This window comes from Corvus hawaiiensis, chromosome 4 (assembly GCF_020740725.1).
Source record: "Corvus hawaiiensis isolate bCorHaw1 chromosome 4, bCorHaw1.pri.cur, whole genome shotgun sequence".
Lineage (NCBI taxonomy): Eukaryota > Metazoa > Chordata > Aves > Passeriformes > Corvidae > Corvus > Corvus hawaiiensis.
This window is the reverse complement of record NC_063216.1, coordinates 40,576,700-40,600,543: the sequence shown is the minus strand read 5'-3', so window position 1 is coordinate 40,600,543 and position 23,844 is coordinate 40,576,700. Positions and strand designations below refer to the sequence as shown.

The 23,844-nt window shown below is 38.3% G+C and overlaps 1 protein-coding gene across 6 annotated transcripts in view; it reads left to right on the top strand.

Moving 5' to 3' along the window:
* SYT1 (synaptotagmin 1) overlaps positions 1-23,844 on the top strand; it is a 342,020-nt gene that overhangs the window by 278,885 nt on the left and 39,291 nt on the right. For all 6 annotated transcript variants that reach the window (XM_048300510.1, XM_048300509.1, XM_048300511.1 and 3 more), the window contains one exon: positions 11,748-11,865. In XM_048300510.1, coding sequence (XP_048156467.1) covers positions 11,748-11,865 — 118 coding nt within the window. The remainder of the gene's footprint in view (positions 1-11,747; positions 11,866-23,844) is intronic.

Here is a 23,844-nt window from a genome sequence, read left to right as displayed (position 1 = left end):
TCACTAGAAGCTTGAGGAGGAGTTGCATGCCACTCCAGTCTCTTTGCTTTGTTGTGCCTACTCCATGTAGAACTAGGAGACTTTGGCTTCCAGAAGCATCAGAGAAAGATAAATTTTTGAAAAGGGGAGACAAAGGTTTAGGAATAGTGGTCCAAGAAAGAAAGGGATTAGACGCTTTATTTTTTTTCCTCTGTCACCTTTTAAACTCTGATTAAGACCATGTCAGAGATTACCATAGTAACCATTTAACCTCTTTTCAGAGCCTGTTGTGTTTCCTTTTAGTTCAACAATGAGCTTAACTGGAATCTGAAGCACTTTGCATTGTACCTGTGACAGGAATTAGCACCAAATACCCTAATCACAGTTAGAATCCAGAACATAAGACTGTCTTTTCAATTCAGTGGTGTTAGACTTTTATTTAGTTTATGCTAATGTTTCCAGAGGCAGAGTACATGAATTTAGGTAGTATTACCAGATCTTATTTCTAGGCTAAATGTATGATAGACTGCAATAACTCAGTCATACAGTTTCCTGTTCAGTTGTATCATATAAGTCACCCTTCTACCAAAGGCCGAAGAAATCCCTCACAGTGGCTGATGTGTTGTTAGTGTGTTACAGGTATTGCAGCAGGGCGAGTTTAGTGCACCTGTACTTCTCTCCTCTTCCTTTTCTGTGGCCTTCTGCAGCTTACTTTGTGATTGTTACCATCATAACTAGGGAAACACTCAGGGACTGCCTGGGTGGCTTACTCACTAAGGGAATGGAGAGGTACTGTAGTTGTTTTGTCCCTTCCATTAGCAGACTTTTCAGAGTATGATTTTTTTCTGTAGAGGGCTGTAGTATGATCACTGCAACAGAATTACTACTGCTGTATCATTAGAGCAGAACACAACTCCCTTTGAGCTACAGTCATCAGTGAGCAGATGAAATCCTTTTCCTGTCTCTTTTTGGACCCAGATGTGTTCTGTATGTGCTTCCTGCTGGCCTAAAGGTAGAATAGAAGTTGTACCTGAAACTGAATCCAGTGACATGGAGGTCAAGATGTTTTTCTTTACAATTATGTCTGCAATCACAATTACAGAAATAATGTCAGAGGCAGAAGTTTCCTAACTAACAGTGAGAGAGTTGAAAGTGGTATTACTGCTTCTTCATCAGCTGCATGCATTCGCCTACAACAGAACGGAGTTAGGAGGTACTGCAACTTCCACTAACACTGATAAAGGCAACTAAATTTGGGAACCCTTCTCTGTGCCTTTCTCCACTTGTGGTTGATCTTGGGTTCAAATCTCTTCTTCTTAGCCAAAGAGCTTGTCATAAAATTCTGACTCAAGGCATTCCCTGTACAATTACCATTATGTGGGGTTTATAACTTGCTTTTGATGACACTGGTATAGAACATGGCACTGCAGCTTCTCAGTGCTGTGGCTGGCAATGGGCAGACAGTGCCTGAGCTTCCCATTTCATCCTTAATATTAGGTGCTACTTAAATTATTTCTGTTTGTCTGGAATCCAGTTATTTTATCTCTGGTTTTTTGTATCTCCTTCAGTAACTGTGAAAATTAACAGGAGGATTTCTTGTTGATGAGTGGAGCCTGGGCTTCAAAACTGGCAGCAGCTCATTTTTATGGGAGTGCCCTGTGGGAGTGTCTGCAGCTAACATCCCCTGTCAGTTAATGCCCGGCCCAGATTTAGAAGTGTATTATGCTGAAAGTGGTTTTACTGACTCAGATTTTCACATTAATTATCAGGACAAACATTAATTTTCGGTGGTGTTTTAGAGCAGACAAGTTTTCTATGACATGTGGGTCATTTGTGTTAGCTAACAGTAAAATTTTCTTTCTAAAAAAAGTCTCCCATTTCAAAAAAACTTTGTTTTGTTTAGAAATAGTGCTATTTCCTATCAATTCATTTGGGCATTTCTCTAAATTAGGTGGTGTTGTTTTCCCTAAATCTGGAGGGCTTCTAGATCTTCAAGGAACATTTCAAAGAACCTCCTGTAATCAAACTCAGTCTAGGAAACAGGCAGCATCCTGGAGCTAGTAGTGTTCTCCCAGTACCAAGCTGGGAGGAGGGTGGCACAAGGGAACCCCCTTACAAGCTTGAAAGTTAGACCTTGCTTGGTTTTGGAGCAAGGAGCTAGAAACGGGCTGATTCTCAGCCCTTGGCGTTTTGTCCTGGCTGCATGGGATAATGCAAGCTCCAAAAGCTCAGATTTCCTCATGGCTTCCTGACTTTCCAAAAAAAAAGAAATCTGTTTGAGACCTTACTGGCAAAGGATACAAAGAGGAGGTTGCTGAGAGTAGACCAATGTTTGTTATAGGCAGCTTTGCACCTCCACTGGAAAACTCTTAGAGGGTCTTTAAACCCAAAGAGTTTGAAAAGTTTCTGATTTTAAGTAGATGAAGAAAATAACACATCCCTTATAGCTTCAGCAATACTCTATCTCTGTTAAAAATAGGTACTTCGTTTGTTACTTGGATGTTACTGGATACTACTCTGTTGCTGATTCTTGTTATGCCCTTCTTCAGTAGTTTCAAGCCATTTAATACCTGATGCTTCCTCTTCTCTACAGTACTTTTACACTGTAATCAAGTCACATCCAATCCTCTTTTCAGAAAGCTGCAGAAATGAATCTTTTATGTTTTTCAAAATCAGGTTTTCGTTTTTCCGGTAAGAGTCGTGACTTTTTACCTTCTTTGTAGTTTTCAGCATCTAAAAAGAAAATTAATGTGTACACAAGAACTGTGTGCAGTATACTTTATTTCTTTTCCAGGCAGACAAAGTCACCAACCTCTTCTGATCATGTCTACTGTTGATTGTTTTGCACAGCATTACACTAACTAGCAGTTCATGGTCTGTAGCTTATGACCCTGAATCCTCAGCAGGAGGTACTGCCTTGTAAGATACTTGTAAGATACTTCCTGATTCAGAAGATACTTACAAAACATCTTGAGTTCTGTGCCTTAGAATGTAGAAAATTTGCTTTTGGCTGTATGAAAATGTCCTCTTTGTGACTGGTTACAGGTAATTGATTAAGCACTTCCTTTCTGACCAACCTATTGCATTACTATTTATTGTTACGATAGTTTTTATATCACCTGCCTCCTTTGTCAGTAAAATGTCTTCCCCATCTATAAAAACAGCAGTAGACCTTGAACAGAAAAAAGAAAAAAATTTGTGTGCTTCTTTCATCAAGCAAATTTCCAATCTTACCAAAGAGGGAATCTGGTTTTAGTTGAAAAGACGTTTTTTTCCATGAGCAATGTGACTTCACATTCATTATATTTTATATCCTTTAAATCAACATTAATACAAACTTTTATGAATTCTTCTTTTGTTTCATCTGGGTTTGATAGAAGACAAATGACTGATAGATAACACCTTCATCCTATTTGGCCTTTTTTGAGTAAGATGGGCATAACATTAGCACTGTTTCAGCCTTTTTTCCCTTGTGGTCTAAGATTTATTAAAAATGAACATCATTGAGCCAGAGTTCTTATGATAAGTGCAGTCTTCTTTCCTAGATTTTTAGATAACTGCAATGAACTCTTTCTTTTTACTGAAGAGATTAATAAAATCGAGTGTGTGGTACTGATTGCTATGATGACTTTTGATGAGCTGCCTTGCCTTCCTAAAGAATGTGTTAAGAGACTTTTTTAAAGTGAAATAGTCAGGAGAAGTAGAGTAACAAAAGAGGAGTTTGCCACTCTATATTTATTCAACAACGTTAATATCTTTCAGTAATTTAATAAAAATAAATGTTTGAATGCTTAGTTTAGAAGTGGATATAAGCCTGGTAAGGGCAAATCAATAGATTTGAATATGTAGGACTAGTTTGAAGGACTTCAGTCTTGAACTGAGCACAAATATTTAACGTGCTGAACTTAAGACATGTAATGCAAGGCCTTGTAGTAGGAGACATGCATTAGTTTCTTCATTTCAAGTAGAACCAAAGACAAAAATACTGAAATTTTCTGAGAGAGTATTTTACATATTTGTGACTTCCCTCAAACTACAGAGCACTAAAACAAGAACTTTTCTGAGGGTTTTCAGCTTGCCTCTTTTCCAGCTGCATATCTTTTACCCCACCTCATGTTTAGGCAGTTCTGATGCTCTTGAAAAATCTCCAGTACAAAAATCAGTAAAAGAGGACAATGTGAGAAAAACCTTCCAAATGAAAAGTAATGATAGAGAAAGGGACTTCTAATGCTATCTGTGCTTGTAGCACAGAAGCAGTGAATGGAAAAAAAAGATGACATTGGCTTGTGTGAAATTTTACATGAAAGCTTATTCACCTTGATAAATTACAGGTGGAGAACTGTCTTGTTTTAAGTCTTCACCTGTCAGTTCTCAACTTAGATCAGCTGTCTGTGGTTTTCCCATTAGCAAATCCAGTTCCTTTTCATCTTGGTGTGCGGTTCCTTGCTCTGCAGCAAATGAGGAGAGAAAGGAGGACATCAGTCAACATTTATTTATGATGTAGCTGAAACTGGTATGAGTGGCAAGGTCTTTATGTCTTAGTAGTTTGTTAAGAGTTTCAGGAAAGGGAAGAAGATGGCTGCCTGTGAAGGTAATCCATGAATTCCACTGAATTTCTCTTTATGGTTTTTTGCAAAACAGATAGAAATATACTGTGTGGCTTCAGTAATGGAGGCACTGGTTTTGCCTGATAGTCTTTCCCTATCTGATGAATTTCAGCAGTCGTTACCAGCAGCCATAGATGATTATTCCATCATACCAATCATTCCCACTTTTACTGGTTTGTTCAAATCTGTTTGTTCTGTCTTGAGGTAATCAATAATGTGTGGCTGTTATAGCAAGGACTCTCTTCGTACTAGGTTTTTAGTACAGTACTACAAGCAGTTGTACATCTTAAAAGTAAGAAACTGCTAATTATTTTGATTCTTAATTGCAGTTCTCTACTGTCCACTGATCCTGTATATTTTTGGATGTGTGCTGTAATTCCAGTTCATAGTCTAAAGCTTTTTATTCAATCGCCTTTGGAAACTTAAGACATTCTTGGTAGTAGACACTACATTAACTGAGCGTTAAGATGCTTGTACTTACTACAGGAATTTTCAAATCAAGCAAGGGTACTGTAGTGTGGTTTCCTATTAACCTATCACAGGAGGATAATGACTTTTTGTAGAGTGACTGCAGTGTATATATAATATTCTAATAATTAGAGAAAAGCTTTGTGATTTGACTTCTCACAGTGTCTGATAAGCCAAGAAAAAAACCTTTCAAATGTATTACATTTCCTTTCAATGTTGTACTTAAACTACTCACTAGAAGACTAGCCTTGTGATATACTGTAGTTAATAAGTTTTCCATGCTGTCAAAAGTAATAATATTAGTGTGCTATTCAGTTAAATTAATTTTGTTTTGTGCACTGGACTGCATAGACATGAGTGACATTTAGAAATACGATCAGGCAGGAGCTGAGGAGAAGCCAAGTGGCAAAACAGAAGGACATGGAATCATTAAAGCAGAGCAGCCAGCTGCAAGCATTTTTGAGTAGGCAAAGAATTATAGAAAACCAGGCCTTGATGTTCAGCCATATATGATTCTTTTCATTCATTCCTCCCTTTCTCATTTATTGAAGAAATTCTTCAGTGTTTTCTCTTTCCATTTTCTCTGCTTTTTAGAAAGCAGTAATTGAAGTACTCTCTCGAAATAGTTAAAAATGTAGGAAGGACTAAAAAGGAGGAAGCTGACAAAACCTAGTTTGTTAATTTTTTAATAACATTGGCTGCTTCAAATTTATGGCCCAAATTGCTTTCAAGTCCAGTTTACCATTGTGTTGGGGAATATTTCATAGCTATGGCAGTCAAAAGAAATGCAATCCCCTTCTTTTATATATATATATATATTGCAATAAGAGGACAGAGATGTATCATGAATTTCTGTTTCTATTACTGCTGTTCAGAGGGGGCTGGCGGGAAGGAAGGAAAAAGAAGTAGATTTTTTTTTTCTTTCCAAAGAAAGATCCTGATAGGTCTGTTCCCTTTAAGCAAAGGTAAAAAGTAGTGGTGGCATAAAAAAGTTGTATCACAACAAGTCAAAGTAGGACTGTGGTAAGGAAATCAGTCAAAAGGAATGTGCAATTAAACCCTTTCTTTTGGTTCTTCCTCACACTTTATAGCATGACTGTATGCCTACAGATACCACCTCCCACTTAAATAAATTCACTTCATTTGAAAGATTATTCCCTGTCTGCCTTAGAACTTCTCCCTTTTAAAATTTGCCTCATGGACCTTTGCTTTTATTTCTGTTTTCTCTTCGCCTAATATCAGTCTCTTTTCCATCTCTTCTTTAGCCTGTTATCACTGCTAGTCCCTTTTCTACAGGGTCCAAAGTGAGCCCTCTGTACCTTTGCCTCAAAAATTATGTTTCTTCAAAGGTCTCATGCTATAACCTGTTTCACTTTGCTGCTTCATTTACTTGTTACATGGCTTGTAACTGCACATACATTATCCGGGGCTTCCTTTTATGACCAAGTGTGCACATTTGAAGAGGGTGTAACCCGGGTGTTACTATGAAGACTCTTCTAAAAGAAAAAGTTAGTAAAAGCAAACAGGAGAGATTTTGATTGGACATTCTGTATTTCCATTTTGTAAGACAAAATACAGACTGATCCTTGAGTAAGGAGCCGTGCACTAGGGCACTTGTCTGTTCGTATTTTATTGTTTTAAAATATTTTCTTTTAAGTTGAAGTAGGTACAATGATGAAGATGGTTCTGCCTTCTCTCCAGGGGCTTCTAGCACCTATTTACTTCCTGCTTGGCTGTTATGTTCATGGGCATGAAATTCTTTTAGACAGCAAAGGAATTACTCTGCTTGTCAGAGTAATGGTATAGTTGTTAAAGCCCTTAGGTTTATATTGACTGGATGTATAGATAATATTTTGCAAGTCTGAAACAGGTCTGCAATGTCTGAATTGCAAGTCTGCAATGAGCCTTTTGACTGAAAGGGTTGGGAGAGCTCTGCCTCTCCTATTTGCTCTTGGTGTTTTATCCCAAAAGTAGTGCACAGACTTTGGGATACAGTGGTACTTGGTGTGTATACATATTCATGTAACAGTCTCCAAAAGTGCCATAAGGGCTGACATGCTAGCTCCAGCTTTTCTTCCTCTTCCTTATCTTTCGCTGCTGCACCATCTATTTCTGGCCTACTTCTGCAAACTGAGTTCTAAGAGCTTCTTGCTCACTTCCCACTCCTTTGCCTAATTGTGACTGAATCATCTTCATGCTGTGGGGTCATCTGGACCCTGATTTGCAAATATAAGAGAAAAAGATTCTTTTGTGATTATACCTATTACAGGTTTGAAGTTTTCTGCTGTGTTCTTTAACCATGTATTTATCAAAAATGCAATGCCTTTGCAGCTGGTAATGTTAGCTGTGGTAGCAATAAAATTTCATGTTTAAAGGAAAACAAAAGGGTGCTCAACAAACCAGTACTGCCCTTCCCCGGTGTGATCCCTGTTTGCTCTATGGGGTGTGAAGGAGCAAATGCTTTCATAATTCTAGATCCCAGCTATGTATATGGGTTGCTAATTCTACCCTCTTGCTACCATGGCTTAATTGAAGTTGGGGCCAGTCTATGTCTTCAATTTCTGCATCCATGTGATTCTGTCACTAGTGTTATTGTGGCACTTTTTGAGGCTTAGTGTGTTCATGCCTTACATGCCAAGAAAAGGAATTTGTTTGAGATCTTCATGTGCAGACAGCATGTGATGGCCTTAAAACTGTCTGAAGCCTGTCAAGTGTGGCAGTTGGGATTAGAGATTCTGTCATTACAGTTTGCCTGGGCTTCCTGAATTTGAAAGACACTAATTTAGCTTATAACCCACCTTTATGCTGTCCCCATTTTCTCCACTGAGTTTTAAAGCATTTTGGTTGCTGTGAAAACTACAGTGAACATTACAAGCTTTCATTGTAAATATTGATTAGGGTAAGAGGGTATTATTTTGGGTCTTTGCCCATAAATTGCACCATGTTGTGTTTCTCTCAGGCTTATGCAAATATTCACAATCAAAACCAGTTACCAAAGCTGGAAATCCACCTCACTGTGTTTTTATTCTTTCTATACTGATTGTTTTTTAAGTCTTATATCCAGTTAGGGAGAAGCATATGGTGCTGTGGCTTGTTACTTTGGTATTGTTTTACTAAGAGAACTGCAAGCATCAACTTTCTTATAATATCTTCCACAAAAAAATGTAGAGAATGTTTATATTAATAACATAGATGTGTCTGTTAGAGATTCTGCAGTACAAATGAGAGTAATCTGCATAAATAGCATTTTTCTCTGTAGCTAATTGGGAGAGTGTACTGTCAAGGCAAACATGATTACTGACAAATAGGAGAAGAAGCACAAAACAGGAAGGAGCCACTTGAGAGTCATCTCTAAAAAGTCCAGATTCTCAACAGGACTTCAAATAGCCTTTCCTAAATTGAAGAAGTGTTAGCAGCACTGTCTCTGTCATTTATGTTCTGCTCCATTGCATCCTCTTTAAATGTAATGAAGTTATGAAATTGCTTAGATGGAGAGAATCTTTTGTTTGGTGTTCAGGCACTATACATGAATAGGTTAATGACTGTGAACCTCCCAGCTGGAAGTTTCTAACACTAACTTAGAGTTTCCATCAGAGATCAAAGTAATTTACTGACATAAATTATTTATACACGGGGCTGAAAGAAATTAATAATAACAGTAAGGCATCTCCATGGGATAATCACCATACCAGCAGCACTCATCTGTACCATGTAGCCCTGCAGGGGTTTGTAATTATCTCCTGCAAACCACACCTCTAGTGATTGCTTTTTTGTGCTTCATTGCAGTGTTGCCACTTTCAGTATTTTGCCTGACAAATACTTTTTGAATTTAAAAAAAAAAAAAAAAAAAGTGCAGCAGTCATGCAGAGAAAAGGTTACAAGTACAAGAAGTATTGTAGAAATGCAGTTGATATAGATTTTCATGCCAACAAAAACGGTACTAAACTTGGTTCTGGAGGCATTTAATGTGGTACCTATGCTTTTTCTTCAGGTCGTTCACTGGAATGAGCCCATCATCTGCTGCCATTTCCCATGGCTTCCTGGTGATCTATGGAAAACTGGCTGTGTGCATGATGTGGCCTTCTTTGGGTTTCCTGCAGCTCAAATTACATTAAAAGAGGCTAAAAAGGCATTAAATGCCCTCTTGCAATTGTCTATACAGGAGTAATTTTAGTATTTGCACAGAAGCGTAACATGATTACAAATGGAGAAATGCTGGTGAGAGGTGATGGTCTCTGTGGCAATAACTGTGAGTATAAAGTACTTCCTTCAGCTACTGCTGAAGCACTCAGATCAGAAACAACAATCCTAACACTATTTTATGCTCACTAAACACACTCTTGTCTCAACACAAGATTACAAAAGAAAAAAGCCACCAAACAAATTTTTAAAAAAATCAAAAATGGAAACAAACAAAAGCTGACAAAAACCTTTAAAATACCCACTGACAGGAACAATTAGAAGCATGGTATTGATTTAAAAGGGGATAAAAGTTCCTATGCTGCTACAACTAGAGCTCTGCCTAATGAATGTGGAGGTGAGGCAGAGCCCTTGAATACTGTGTAGTAAGTGGGTACAAAGATCTCTAAGGTGAATGGACTAAAATAAGCTTTCATACATACCTTGTCTCAGTCTTCTCAGTGCCCCATGAATCCACAGGCGAATTTAAGCCAACTTTACAATGTAATAGAGCAGTGACTGTGGAGAACACCGGGTGGTTGGATGAGCTGTGATCATGATAACGCAAATCAATAAGCAATTGATTTCTTTCGTTCTGAATAACCTGCAAGTGATAGATCAACTTCACTGTTACCCTATCCAATATGGACTTCCAAAACTAAATGTCAGGTGAACAGGAGCATGTTTCGCTGTCACTGTGCCATTTGAAGCTCAGCTAAAGCCAGGCATGAGCTATGCAGATTGCATGGCTGAAATCTGTATTTTCATGATCTGAATCTCTGCTGGGATTTATGACAATGTATGCAGTCAGGGAGGAATAGTAAATTTTTTCATGGCAGTGCCGTCCATGCTATGAAAGACATCTTGGGTTTTTCTAGATATGAGTTAAAAATGTAAGTTTTTTTGTATTTGTGTCAGTCCTTTTGAACAAGGTAGGAACATCATTCTAGCCCTTCTGGGTCAGATAGAGGTCTCTTCCTCAGCTACTCATTTTACAACCTGAAGAGTCCTAATCTGCTTACATATTCCTTCTGCAGAAACTGTGTCATATCCTTGCTTATTCCTGCTGCTTTTCTTGGAAATTGTCCCTATTCAATTCTACCATACCCTTTTTGAGGTGAGGAGGACACCATGAGTTTTCAAGATACTGGCACACATGCATTCTGACAGCATTTTTATGCAATACACGCATTTAACATTACGAGCTATTTTGTTTGTTCTGTCTGAGCATTTCTTAACTACATGTAACTGTGTTTGTTCTGTATGTTTCCTGACCACTGGTGGTCGCTGAGATGATGTCTGGCAGGGAACTATCTATTACATTCTCTAGATTTCAGTCCCAACTTGACATAATCAGTTTAGAATCTGTTGCTTTATAGGTAAAGTCCTTTTCACATGGACTGTCTATTCTGTAGGAAATACCACTACATCCATGAGCATGTGAGAGAGTTGCTCTCAGTAGTATCTAAGAAAACACTGGAACTAAAGAGACACGATCATAGAAATGTACTTCATACTCTACTGTCAGAATAAATTGTGGAAGTAGACATATGCAATAAGAACTAATGCCTTTGAAAGAGAAACATGGCTGTCTGAAATTCTTTATTGGTCTGTTCAATGTAAGCCCATCCTTCTTGTCTCAAAACCATCTTTGTTAGCCCCCCTAGAGATAACCGTGGGCCTTGAAGGAAAGGAGGAAAGCAGCTTGGATCATCCTACTCATCATTTCTGAGCAATATCCTCTCTCTCTCATCTGCAAGTTCCTATCTCTTATTCATCCTTTTAAAACAAAGTTCCTGTAATTCTGAACATCATTCAGCCTACCCCTGTTTGCCAGGACTGTTAGGAAAATATTAAGCGATGAATAGCAAAAGGCTGCATTTGGCAGGATCTCAGATGATGGGCTGGAAAGCAAAACCAAATCCTTCCAGCTATTCCTTATGTGAGGAGGGATGTACTGTGTCCTTTCATGGCCTGTATCTGCCTTTTTTTTTTTCTCTCCTGACAGATAGGAGACAAGTCTTTTTTTATACTGAATATTTTGTACTTTGTGAGTTTTTTATACTTTTTGCTTTTGTGACAAAGTGTGATGAGAAGGATCCATGCTACTGTGTCACAGGAAACAGCCTAGCTGTGTATGCATGTTTGTTAGTTGATTTCCACTGAAACACAGCCTGGAGAAAACAAAAAAATCCTGGCTTGGTTTAAAGAACAAACAGTATTTGTGGACCCCTATTTTCAGGGGTGAAATCGTATAACTTACTTTGTGGCCAGCACATATCTTGCCATTTGGTTCCATACAGGATAGTTGCTGCAACAGACTTGAGGTTATCAAGGATTTAATCTGGACAATTTGTGGTAGTTTTCTCAATATTGTTCATTTGAATGTTTTCTTTAGCAGTAACAGGCAGAGATGTAATCCTGCTAGTTTTCTGCGGGGCTTTCAAAATTGAATTTTTAAAAGGGTAAGAAAAATTATTAAAGTAAAACATCATGTCTTGTTTGCTTTCACAGCAAGAAAAGCTGGGTGATATCTGCTTCTCCCTCCGTTATGTGCCTACTGCTGGCAAACTGACAGTCGTCATTCTGGAGGCAAAGAACCTGAAGAAGATGGATGTCGGTGGCCTATCAGGTATGTGTGTTAAAATCTGCTTGAAGATATTTTGTAAAGGCAGAAAATTAACTGGTTTTCTGTTGGAGATCTCTTGGCTGAGAAGGTAAGGGCTCTTGCTCTTGCTCATCTGAAAGATATGGTTTGTGTTTTCTTGGAAGTTAGGGCATGAGTGAGTATAGCAGAACTAATTCTAGCTTAAAAAAAAAAAAATCACAATACATAACATTCCACTCCAATACAAGGTCCGAAGTGTTGCACAATCAGATGACAGTGCAAGCTCTCTGGACTTCCCTTCTCTCCTGTTGCCTAGAGATAAATACAGACTTTTCAGGCAAGAGAAAAAAATCTGACTGCAATTCCTATTGTCTGTTTAATCTCACAAAATGTAAGCATTTCACTGCAATGTTGCGGATAATAGGTAATAGAGGAACTCGCCACAGGTTGCCATGCTGACTGCTGTTTGAGGTGCTAGGAAGATTATTTCTGCATTCGAGGGGCTCAGGTGTGATTGCCTACACGTGCAGAGTTAGAGGTGCTCTGCATTTGCATGCACTCCAGAAGTCACATGACAGTGTTGCACGTGTGGTAGGCAGTGAGGCTGGTACATCCAACATGCTCAGTACCTGCAAACAGTCCTGGCAGCCCTTCTGTGGGGTGAGGCCGCGCACACCCTGCGTGACAGGATGTGTGCCACCTCTGAGGAACGCTGCAGTCAGCACGGATGGCATCTGGGCTGGGCCCCAGCGACCTGGTGCAGCTCCCTGTAGGTTTCTGTTCTCTGCTGCATCTGGAATTTGGACACAAATTACTGTCTAAATTGCCAATTAGTTGAGACTAAATGAAATAACAAGATGCTTTATAAGGTGAGGTCTTTCCAGGAGAATTTTTTGTATGCCTTCTGTTTAGAAGAAAACAGTTGCTGCCCATCATTGAGGATGAGGCTATTTCCAGCACAGTTCTAGGACTGAAAATTTTTACAGCTGCAACTAACACACAGATGATGTAATTGCTCATTTTGATTTACCAAGTGACAAGAAGAAGTGTTTTGCTTTTATTTTTTTTATAATCTTAGCACAAGGTAATGGTTATATGCAAAGTAAACAGAAATGGCAACTTACTAAAAGCAACCGTGAAGGTTTTATTTACCACTCTCTCCACTGAAGGACCTTCACATAGTGAAGGAAACAAAGTCTTCTATCAATAACCAGTTATGTTTTGTTTTTTGTTTTACTTGCATCCAAAGTATTCACTGCACAGCAACAGACATAAAAGTAAAGGCCATACAAGTGTTGTTGTAGTTATTACTCAATAAAGTCTAGCCTTTTCTTGTCTGCAGTGGACGCTTGATTAGGACACACCACTAATAGTTTCTCTAATGCTCATAATGAACAAATTGCAAATTAATGTTCTTAAGCACATTTAGTCCTGATGATTTCCTAATAAAAGATTAGAGTCTCATAATGACAAAGTGTGGGGATTTTTCACTGAGGGTATGCTCAGACATACCCTCGGTCAGGGACAGCCAGAGCATCTATATTCTTTTCCAAACTTTGCAAGACACGTGATGGATAATGGGTACTCAGCTTATAAGAAATGACAGAGAGGGGCAGGGGAAGCACTAATGAACTGAAGAGCTTCTACGAACTTCAGATGGAAAGTATAGTACATTGTGTTGGAAATAACTGTGAGGAGATGAATGGGCTTACTCTTCTCTGTGTTCTGAGGCACACAGAGGACATTTAAATTTCTAGGGAAAGAGAGGTTTTGTTCTCCTTTTTTAGGGCCATGCCAAACCTGAAACATCATGTTCTCTTAGAGACAAACAAACCCAATGGGATACCGTGGTTGTAGCAGAAATTGAAAAGTCACTGACAGTGATAAGTGGCAGTTAGTACAGTATTCCTGAGGCAGTAATTATAGATTAAATAATGTTGGTTTAAAGTAGATCCAGTATCTTTCATTAGGGAATTTATCTTTTGAATAAATTATGCAGAAACAACTTCAGAAATCAAGCTGAGATTCTGTTGTCATTATTCACACTAAATAATACCTACTCTCTAAGTGCTAACGAAGGTGACAGGATTTTATCTTGATTAGCAAATATTTCCCCCTAGTTTTGTTACTTTCTCTAGTTGCTAAAATGGCTTGTCATCCTGTAAAACTGAAAATTTTGCATGACAGTGGAGGTGGGAAAAGGTTAACAATCAAATGTGAACTCAAACTGAATGTTACCTGTATGTTCAACAGCACCATTAACAAGAGGTGAAAATGCTGTAGTTGACACAGATGGAGGAAAAAATCCTTACCAGTTTGTCAAAAAACAGGCAAAAAATACCTTTTGTTGTTGTTGTTGTTTGGAGTTTGGGATTTACCTTTTAGTTATTCTTTCCTATTTTTGAGGAGATGCTGGAAAAGCAGAATGCAGATGTTTGGAAAGGGTTCTGCTTTTCTCTTGCACCCATCCTTTATGCCTCTGTGAAGTTTACCTGCCTCACAGAGAGAGAGAAGGAGCAAGGCCCTGGTTCCTGCAGGGAGCACTGACAAGCATTTACAGCACAGTGGTGGGCAACCTTGTGACTTCTTTCTGGCTGCTTCTCTCCACATCTTGACTGTTACTGCTGCTGGTAAATATATGCTGTAGCTTTGCATCTCAACAATGTGGGAGGTTTCAGCATTTATGTTATCTTTAGTCCCAATACAGAGAACCAGTCACTGTGGCTCAGTAGTCATCTGAACTTCTGCTGTTCTGTATAAATTTATTAAATCCATAATTGCGGTCAATCAGGCTTAAATAATACGTGCTTGATTTTTTTAAACATGTATATTTATGTTATGCAGGTCGAGCCCTGTTACAAAAGTACCCAAAGCAAGAGAGATCAAAGTAGATTGAGAGCACTTTCCTAGCATTTTTACAGGGTCTCAGCTGGTAAACCTTAATCCTCCTAGTCAGCATTTATATCATACTTAATGGTTACTACAGCTGTTTAAAAAACAAAAAAACCTTTATAAAAGCATTTATCACCAGCATTTTTCATAAATTTCATTAGCAGTCAAAAGCTGCACGTAAATTACTTTGGAAACAGACAATAAGAGACAACAAACTAATCATCAAATTCATTAGACTTCTTGTAACAAAATCATATCACCCATCTGAGCAATAAACTCCCAGGTCTTAAACTTTTCATTTTAAATTTACACGAGGCTGTGACTAGAGCAAACCTTGGCTCAAACACTGAAACTATTTAGCCTGAGCTTATCAAGTCACTGCAACAAGTGGAAATTATTGCTTCTGGTGAGCAAGGGCCTCTGGCAAGCAATTATGCATATTCTAAAATGGAATTGTAATTATTTAAATTATATTCAAATGCATTGTTAATGAATCTGACATCTGGAAGGTGATGTGTAGGAATTTAGGATGTAAAGCAATTATTTTTGTTTATCTGAGCTTGGTGGTCTTGGGTGGCTTCATAAGCATTCTTCACCCAAAATGTCTATGAGATTTAGAAGCTTAGGTCTTACAAGGAACTTAGACTCCCAAGTTACTCTTGTTGGTTTTGTTTTGTTTTAATTTCATTTAGGTGATTTGCAGAATTGAAAGACTTCAGAACCATTTTATGGTTTAATCTCTCCAAACAGTCCTTAGAGACATTACCCAGCTAATTCCTTGATAAGGGTACAATGCAGCTCACCAATGCCATTCAGTTCACAATGGCTGCCTGTTGGTTGTGGTACTTCATTAGATTTACTATTGAATGAGAGCTAATGTGCTTTTGTTCTCTTTGTATTATTTTGGTACACATAGCTTTTAGTGAATCTATTTACCAGGAATGCATCCTAGAAGCAAGCAGTACACCCTCCCCTTACGTCCTCAGCACTGCTGCCTTTCACCACGCCCCAGTTTCAGTGGGGAGTAGATGCCCTAGCTGGCATGGGCTCAGGTATTGCCTTAGGAACTGTTTCCAAGTAACAGATACTATAGCAGACCCTAAATTGTACTATTTAGTGCAAATTAGTGCTTAGAAAGAACTGCAAGGAGAAGAGAATTGTCATTGGATCTATGTTCTCTTCCTTCTGCAGAAAGCTGCAGATATAGTTGAGAAAAGAAAGCAGCCCATAATCGGCCCATTATGTGTGGAAGCCAATCTCAATATTTATGAGTTATGAATAGAAAATGCACAGCACCCCTTTGTATCTGCCAAGTAAATACTCAGTCTGAACCATCTCTGGGGACCAAATGGTTCTATAGCAGAAAATACAGCTAGTTTTCTACAATTTGAAAGATTGCATTCAAATTCAAAAGACTTGGTTCAATGTCTTAGAAAAGAATTGAGAAATTAAAAATTATTTAGAGACCAGCTCTCTGAAGACCAAGTGAATGCACATAAATTATGCAGTCAGAGCATTCACTTTAATAACTTCATTAAAACATAAGAAACCTTAAAAGCTGGCTAACATGAGTGCAATATTATGGGAAGAGAAATACACCATTAATGCCATGGTCTTGCTATAAGCCCTATTGTAAACATAACTCAGCAAGTATTAAGGGAAAAGAAAACAGCCTTATTAGAAGATGAAAGTAAAAATAAACAACAAACACCACCACCACAGCTGTATTTTCAACTAGCCTAATCCTAAGGAATCCAACAGAGATCAGTACCAACAAATATTTTAGGATCTCTACTTAGTGTAGAGGATTTCTGCATCATCTAACATCTCAGTCTCTCTACTACACCAGCAGAACTTCCAACAGCAGATGGCTGCAGCAGTGCATCTCTAACGCTCGCAAAGCAGTCGCACAGCATTGCACTAAGTTCTCTGTGGGCTTCTACAGTGGTGATGACATCAGTCAGCAAATCTCCATCACATTAAAACCTTTCTCTCCTGCCTGAAAGAGCATTCTTGTTGGTGACCTCTTCTGTAAAACTGGGCAGTAGGTGGGGGGTTGCCTGAAGTGATCCTTTCTCAACAGCCAGTTAAGGTATTAGAGAGTTGTTTCTTCTAATCCCTACTCAAGCCTTTGACATCAAGCCATCATCTTCCTCAATTTAAAAGCTGAAGAGGGAAATTCCAAAATCAACGTATGTTCCAAAGTACAATGTATTCATCATAGAAGCTATGTTAAAGGATACACAAACTCTCATGTAAGAGGAGATTGTCAGGTACTTGTCCATTTTGTAGTGAGTACACAATTTCTACTGCATCATAGGCTACAGCTATTGCACACTACAATACATTGTAGCAGATGAACAGTCTAATTTGTTGATTCATACAAAGAAGCAGAGTCAAATTGTTCTGCTCTTTTTTTTCTTAAAATGAGGAAAACAAGACCATGCTTGCTGATTGTCAGAGAAGTTGTACAAAACCTGTGGGCATTGCTGTGAGAAACCTTAGGGCAATCACTGTGCTGGAAAAGTGCCTTGGCTCAATAGCTGTATGAATAACTTCTTGATTTGAGAAAGGAAAGGTTATTTCATGTAGACACTGACCAAAGGTACAGGTGGTCAGTACCCAGCTGGCTGGACTCTGCCAGCCAATAGTCATCACTTTCTGGCATTTCTGTTGATTTCCTCCTCCTTCCCTTCCCCAAAACAAAGAATACGAGGACTTTTTATTCTTTTATTTGAATAGCCACATCTAAACAATGCATTTTGTGTTTGTATGCCTATTTCTTCCTGGTTAAATTGTAGAAGTTTCTATTAGGTTGTGCAGTCCCAAAGCAAGTGTAAAGATGTGTGTGTTAATCGTCTCATTTTCATATAAGTAATTAATGCTTTAGGTTTTCAGGTTCCTCAAGAATTTCATAGCAATGTGAGTGGCTGTAAAATGGATGTAGAAATACTGTAGATAGATTCTAGACTCCTCAGGGAAATTAGTCAGTTCTGTTACAAGTAAGTTTAATTTCTTTTTACTCTCTGAAAATTGCAGCCTACATATTTTCTTTTTTAATGGGTCTTAAGAAAAAAAATACAAACTAAAAAAGAAAATATCTTTTTCATCTTTATAAATACAGTTTAGGAAAGTGCTTAAACGTGCAGAGAAAGCAAGGAAAGTATAAATGAGGCTATTTCCTTTTCACAACAGAGTAAAGTCATACAGATTTTTAAGGCAGCATGATGAGCCTTTTGTTAGCACTGTTGATACAATTGAGATTTGATGAAGTTTGTGCCACTGTCTGAAGAAATAGAAACTGGTTTAGAGTTTTTATATTAGTTTAAATCCCACATGCATCTTTTGTTTGTTTAATCTCATGTGGGTAGAAAAATGATTTGTTTTGTGATTGCTTGTTATAGACCTCCTGACTCTGTTTCCAGTGTGTAACTCCTTTATGTGCACGTCAGTGGAAAGAAACGTTTCATGAATTAGAACCTTGATCTCAGATTACTCGTGGAAGGAGCAGGGGTTGTATGCTAAGAAGGGAACTGCACATTTCCTCTAGTACACTGTGCTGAAAATGTCTGTGACAACAGCGAAAGCATGTACTTCAGCATAAGAAGAGAGAGAAGAAAACTGATGTTTATAGTTCTTGGTCGGTATCCTTACTTTACATAAATCCTTTATGGGTCATAGCTGTTCAAATCTGTTCACACATTTGGCAAGTGAAGCTCTCCAATGGCAGCTGCAAGATGCTATTTGGCAAAAATGAAAAGGAATTTTCCCTTTCCAGTTCCAAAGTTTATTTTCCAAAACCTTTCTAACTAGAGGTGAAAGTCAAGTCCTGCCCTCTCTACGATTGATGCAGTTCCCCAAAAAGGTCCCATTGCCCTTCTTCAGGTAACAGAAGAGAAATACAATCTTGTTGCTGAGACGGGGGTGCCCACATTCAGTTTTTCTCGTTGTGCCTTTTGTCTGTCTCAGTAAAGTGATATGACTCTCAATAGGGTTCTCTTTCCAAATATTTTTTTCTTCACTCCCACTTCCATGATGCTAGGTAGAAAAGCTGGCATTTGAGCCCTGTCTTTTCCTTTCCAGCACAGGTCATGCTGCTTTAGAGCCACCTTGTTCTATTTGAGACAGTCATGGGGTGGGGGGGGGAGTTTGATTAATTGGAGATTACCTGCCAACAAGGTGAAAAAGCAAAGAGCAAAGCCCAGAAATGCCTTTTCCCCAGTAAAGAAGGAATTAGGTGGGTGAAGGTGAGAATTACCTGGGTTTTGTTCCTGGCTACCATTTTTGTCCTTTTGTTTATTAGCTGTGAAAGTCAACACAGTCCCCTCTTCATGAGGGTAGTCTTTAGTATCATTAACATGTGTGTGTCACTTCTGTGAGATTTGAAGATGTGTTGAGGGGGAAGATAAGGCTGGGTATGAGTGAAGGATCTGCACAAGTAACCCCTTTATTTAGATATTGATTTAAGACAGCTAAGGTGCTAAACAATTATGTTACAAAGCTGAAGAGAAGAATCTGGTCTTATCTAATATGACTACTTTTGAAGCCAAAACTGTGGGGTTTTTTCCTCTGTTATACCGGCGTTGTTGATAAGATGGAGCTGGCTGTGTTTCTCGCAACTGATGCACCTACGACCAACATAATAAAATAGTAAAATTGGCAATATAGAGGGAACAGCTCCTGACATTTTGTGGTTATTAGTGCAGTGACTCTAGTCCTCTCATGTTTATTTCTTTTTTCTGTCTTCTTGATGAATATGCAATTGCTTATTCCTCACATGAATGCCTTTCAATTCTGGTGAGCTGTCTTCACATTTACAAATAGCAACATTTTTTACTGTGTTTAAATCAAAGTAATTTCTGTGCAGGGGCTTCTTGCTGCATCCCATCACGTTAGATATTAGCGAAATAATAACTGAATAATAAAATATATAACTCTAGCTAAGGAAAGACAAAAATAAAGCTGAGATAACATAACATCTGTCCAGCATATGTACTGACAGACATAAACTTCTTTATTCGACTGCAGACTTCAAATGTTATGTAACACAATTGACCAATGTGGAATGGATAACATATAGACATTTTCTTAGCAAATATGCCTAAGAAGAAATCTGTCATAAAGAATTCCATCCACTGCAAAGCTCCTCTGATTTCTACCTGTTTTGGGAAAGCATAACACAGGATTTATAAGATCTGATTTTGTGAACTTTGTCACAATACAATCTCTCATGTTTGAGTTTGTCAAAAATCAAATAAAGATAGAGATATACATTATAAAGCTATGCATGATCTAGTAAAAGCTATGCATGATCTTACAGTAGGCAGATCCAAATTTTAATTCCTGTCCTGTATGAACATTTGGGGATCCAAATGTAATCTCTGAAGCTCAGCAGCATCTTTGCAGGAGCGGCTTCAGGTCAGAGAAGTAAGGGTTTCTATTTAATCTCAGCTATCAAGCCAAATTCATGGAATATCTTTCTCCAGATTCCCAGTGGTATCACAGAACACTTTACATATACAGGTCTGCAGGTTAAGTCTGCCTTTCCAGTGAAGTGAATATGAGAATATCCTGACTGAGCCCTAGTGACAAAAAAGCATCTTAAATTCTTTTTGAGCCTGTTCAGAAATCTTTGCGGTACAGCTGGCTCCAGGGCCAGTCTCATTCCAGCGCTGTTGTGAGGTGATGCATTCCTGCAGCAAGTTCCAGGAAGCTGAGTTGAACTACTCAGCTGGATCAGTTGCTTCCCATCAGCTGAGGGATGCTAAAAGTAGCGATTATGAGAGCTTGCAACAAAATGGGTTTTTTAAGTTCAGAAGCCCTGACTATGTGGGATGTGAAGAAATGCTTATGTAAGGATGTGACAGCATCAGCAAGTCTTGTGCTGCAAATTGTTTCAGCTGGTTGGAAGCTAAGTTAATTCAGGCTGCTCCCTTGTGGATAAAAAAATAGAGGGGTGAAATATTTAATTTAAAACAAGTGCAAATTACTTTAGAAATAAGGTGTTTGGGATCTGGATCTGGAAAGCTGTGTGAGCAAAGGTGTTTCTGACAGAGGTTTCTGCTGTTGTTATTCAAAGTTGCTTTCACTGGGGCTAAGCAAGCTCAAAGGGTGTTGGGCCAAGCTGCTTCTTGGATGGTGGTGGGAATCAGGGACTGGCTCAGACGTTCCTGGAGACTGTATTGCCGCACTACCGAGGAACATCTACTTCAGGAAGTTACTGTCTGGATTCTGGTCAGGAAACCAGCAATTGATAAGAATAATCTTTTCATCTGCTGCTCTGCCCAGTTTTTGTGTCTGGTAGTCCCTGTGGTACAGCCAAGTGAGTGATTTCCTACATTGATTGAGTTCTTTGACATGAATTAGTCAAGAAATAGACTCAAGTATGAGATAGATGTTGCTTTTGTCTAATCTGGGGATTGATTGCATTTCTTTGATCAAGGTTTGAGTTCTACACACAACAAAATGAAGTAATATAAGAGAATCCACATCAAAGCATTGACAGCCATTTATTTATAAATGAAATTATTCAGACAAGCACATCTTTCACATATATCAATGCACACTTTCCTTTGTGTAACTAATACATCTGCGATATTATGAAATACCCATTGCTGTTGAGCCTAGGTATTATGGTCCTCATCTTCAGGTTCCACAAGGTAGCAGAGGATATGACTTGATTGCTTTTCAGCCTTGAGGGAAGTTTTGCACTGGTAGAATATTCATATTAAGAGCTGGCAAAGGCTCAAGGCCAGCAGTAGTCCTCTGGTAATTTCAAATACAGTTTTGTGAGCAATGGAATTATAAGGCATGAGTTCCTTAAATTTCAGAGTGTGACTGGGTATTCTGATGTCTAATAAAGTGCTTCAATTGAAACTTTTTTCCGCAGTTTGAACATCTTTAGTATCTCTTTTACATGTGTATTTTCTGGTGTGTAATAAGAGGTGATACCGTCTTGGAGCTTTCATCTCATACAGGGATACTTAGTAGGCTTTCTGTATTCCATATGGCTGCCTGCTTTCAGAAAATTTGCAGGAATTTAATGTCTTTAAGAGGCCTGTGATCCTGGTCAATATACTAAAAAGGTATGGAAAGGGGGCAATCAGTCACCAGGCTGGTAACTGCACACAAAGAAGACAAAATTATTACCTACACGGTGTTTCCTTGGGAATTAAGGAAAAAAAGTGTATTTTGTTTTATTGCAAATCCAATGACGAACATGCTTTGGTTCATATTTAAATCTATTCTCATTTTAATGCCATGTGGTGTTTTTTTTTTTTTTCTTTTTGATCTCTGTATAAAGGAAATTAATTTTTTTTTTTAATCTAGATAGCTGCTCCAATCATTCCAATGATCCAAATCACTCCATTACTCCCTCTTCTGAATCTGAATATCTTGAGCTATACCCTGATTTTAGAAACCAGTTGTTGTCTGTGTTGGCTGCCAGCATCTTTCTTCAGCAAAGAGCATGGTCCCCGAGCATTCTGTTGTTGTGCAAGGTTTGCTTTATGCAGAGCATTTGCAGGATAAGCACTTTGGCTTTTCTTGTTTACATTCTGCTTGCTGTATTTTCTCTTTGTTTACAATTCCAGCACACTTGAATCCTGATAGGTTAAATGGAAGGGAAGACAGGCATCAGACAGTTGGTGCCTGACCCATCCAGCATACGCCTCTTGCTTTCAGAACAGCCCAGTCATTTTTCACTGGTACTTTGAGGTGCGTTCAAATCTGCCTTGGCATCTGTCCAGCCCTGCATAATATCAAGCAGAGAACATCCTGTCTGAGACAACAGATTGTTAGTTCAATTATATTCCTGAAATTGAGTTAAAATTCCATGAAATAGGCTTCAAAATTGAAGGACCCGATGGAAATGATGTGGGGTTTTTGTTTGTTTGACTTACATTATAGCAATCAGGCATACTAAATGAGATGCATTATATAAGTGCATGTTCTGTGTGTTGTATATGGCTGTTTATGTTGCATTTGGTAACAGAGTGAAGTAAGTAAATTGATAGCACTGCCATCTATAGATAAAATAAAGTTCTTGTGCTAAGCTTGATAAGGAAAGTGGAGAAGCTTAGACTTCTCGTCTAAAATACTGTTAACAAATTTATACTACAGCCAGAGAGAAGAACTCTGAGCTGCTTCTGAATATGATTAATGACAATTCCTCATTAATAGTGACCAAATTTTATGTTACTCACCAGGGCTTGTAAAGTATGACACAGTAATTAAATAATCCTTCAGTATCTTTGGGTCAGACTTGGTTACAAGTGCTCAGCACCAATGCTGGTCTTACTGGACTGAGAAGTATATTTTGCTAATCAAGATTGTGTCTGGCATATTGAAAAGACTGGTAACTCATTTCAGTCCATTTTTTTATAAAGGGAAGGTGGTGCAGTTTTTTTGGCAGAGATCCAAGAATCCATATGGTACAATAGTGTTCTGTATTAATTCTGGTGTTGTTTCATTGAAAGATAACATTCTGGTCACATGCAAAATGTTCGTGCCCAATTTTGTATTTTTAGCCTTGTTTTTCTCTATTGATTTTTATTTATTCTCAGAAGCACAAAGGCCAGCTTCTCCATCTGCCAGTTTTATCTTTCCACATACACTGAGTGTTTATTTTCCTCCTTGTCTCTCAAATTGCGCATATATCTGAAGAAGTGAAAACTGGCTAGAACACATGGAGTTAGATTCTGCCATTTCACAGCATTCCAATGAGGCAAATTTTCAAATTGTCCAATGGATTTCCATTAGGTGAAGTTTCTGTTTTATTATATGAAGGGTGATAGAACTCAGATTTTGGATGTTCTGATGCTTTTCTTTTTTTTTAAGCATTTCATGGCCACATATTAGTAAAGGCTTCAGTTGTTTCTAGAGTGCTCTGTGTTGACTGAATGTTTGGTCTGCTTGTGCACAAATGAATGCCACCTTTTTCCTCCAAGGAAACAAGACACATTACCTATCGCTGTCTGTGGGTTTTATTTCTTGTCAACAGTTTCTATGTGCATTTTATATGGGCTGTAATAGACTAGTTTGAATAGCACATATTCCTAAGTGATCTGCAAGCCACAGTAAAGAGAAAAAATGCAGCAATTAGTGCCTCAC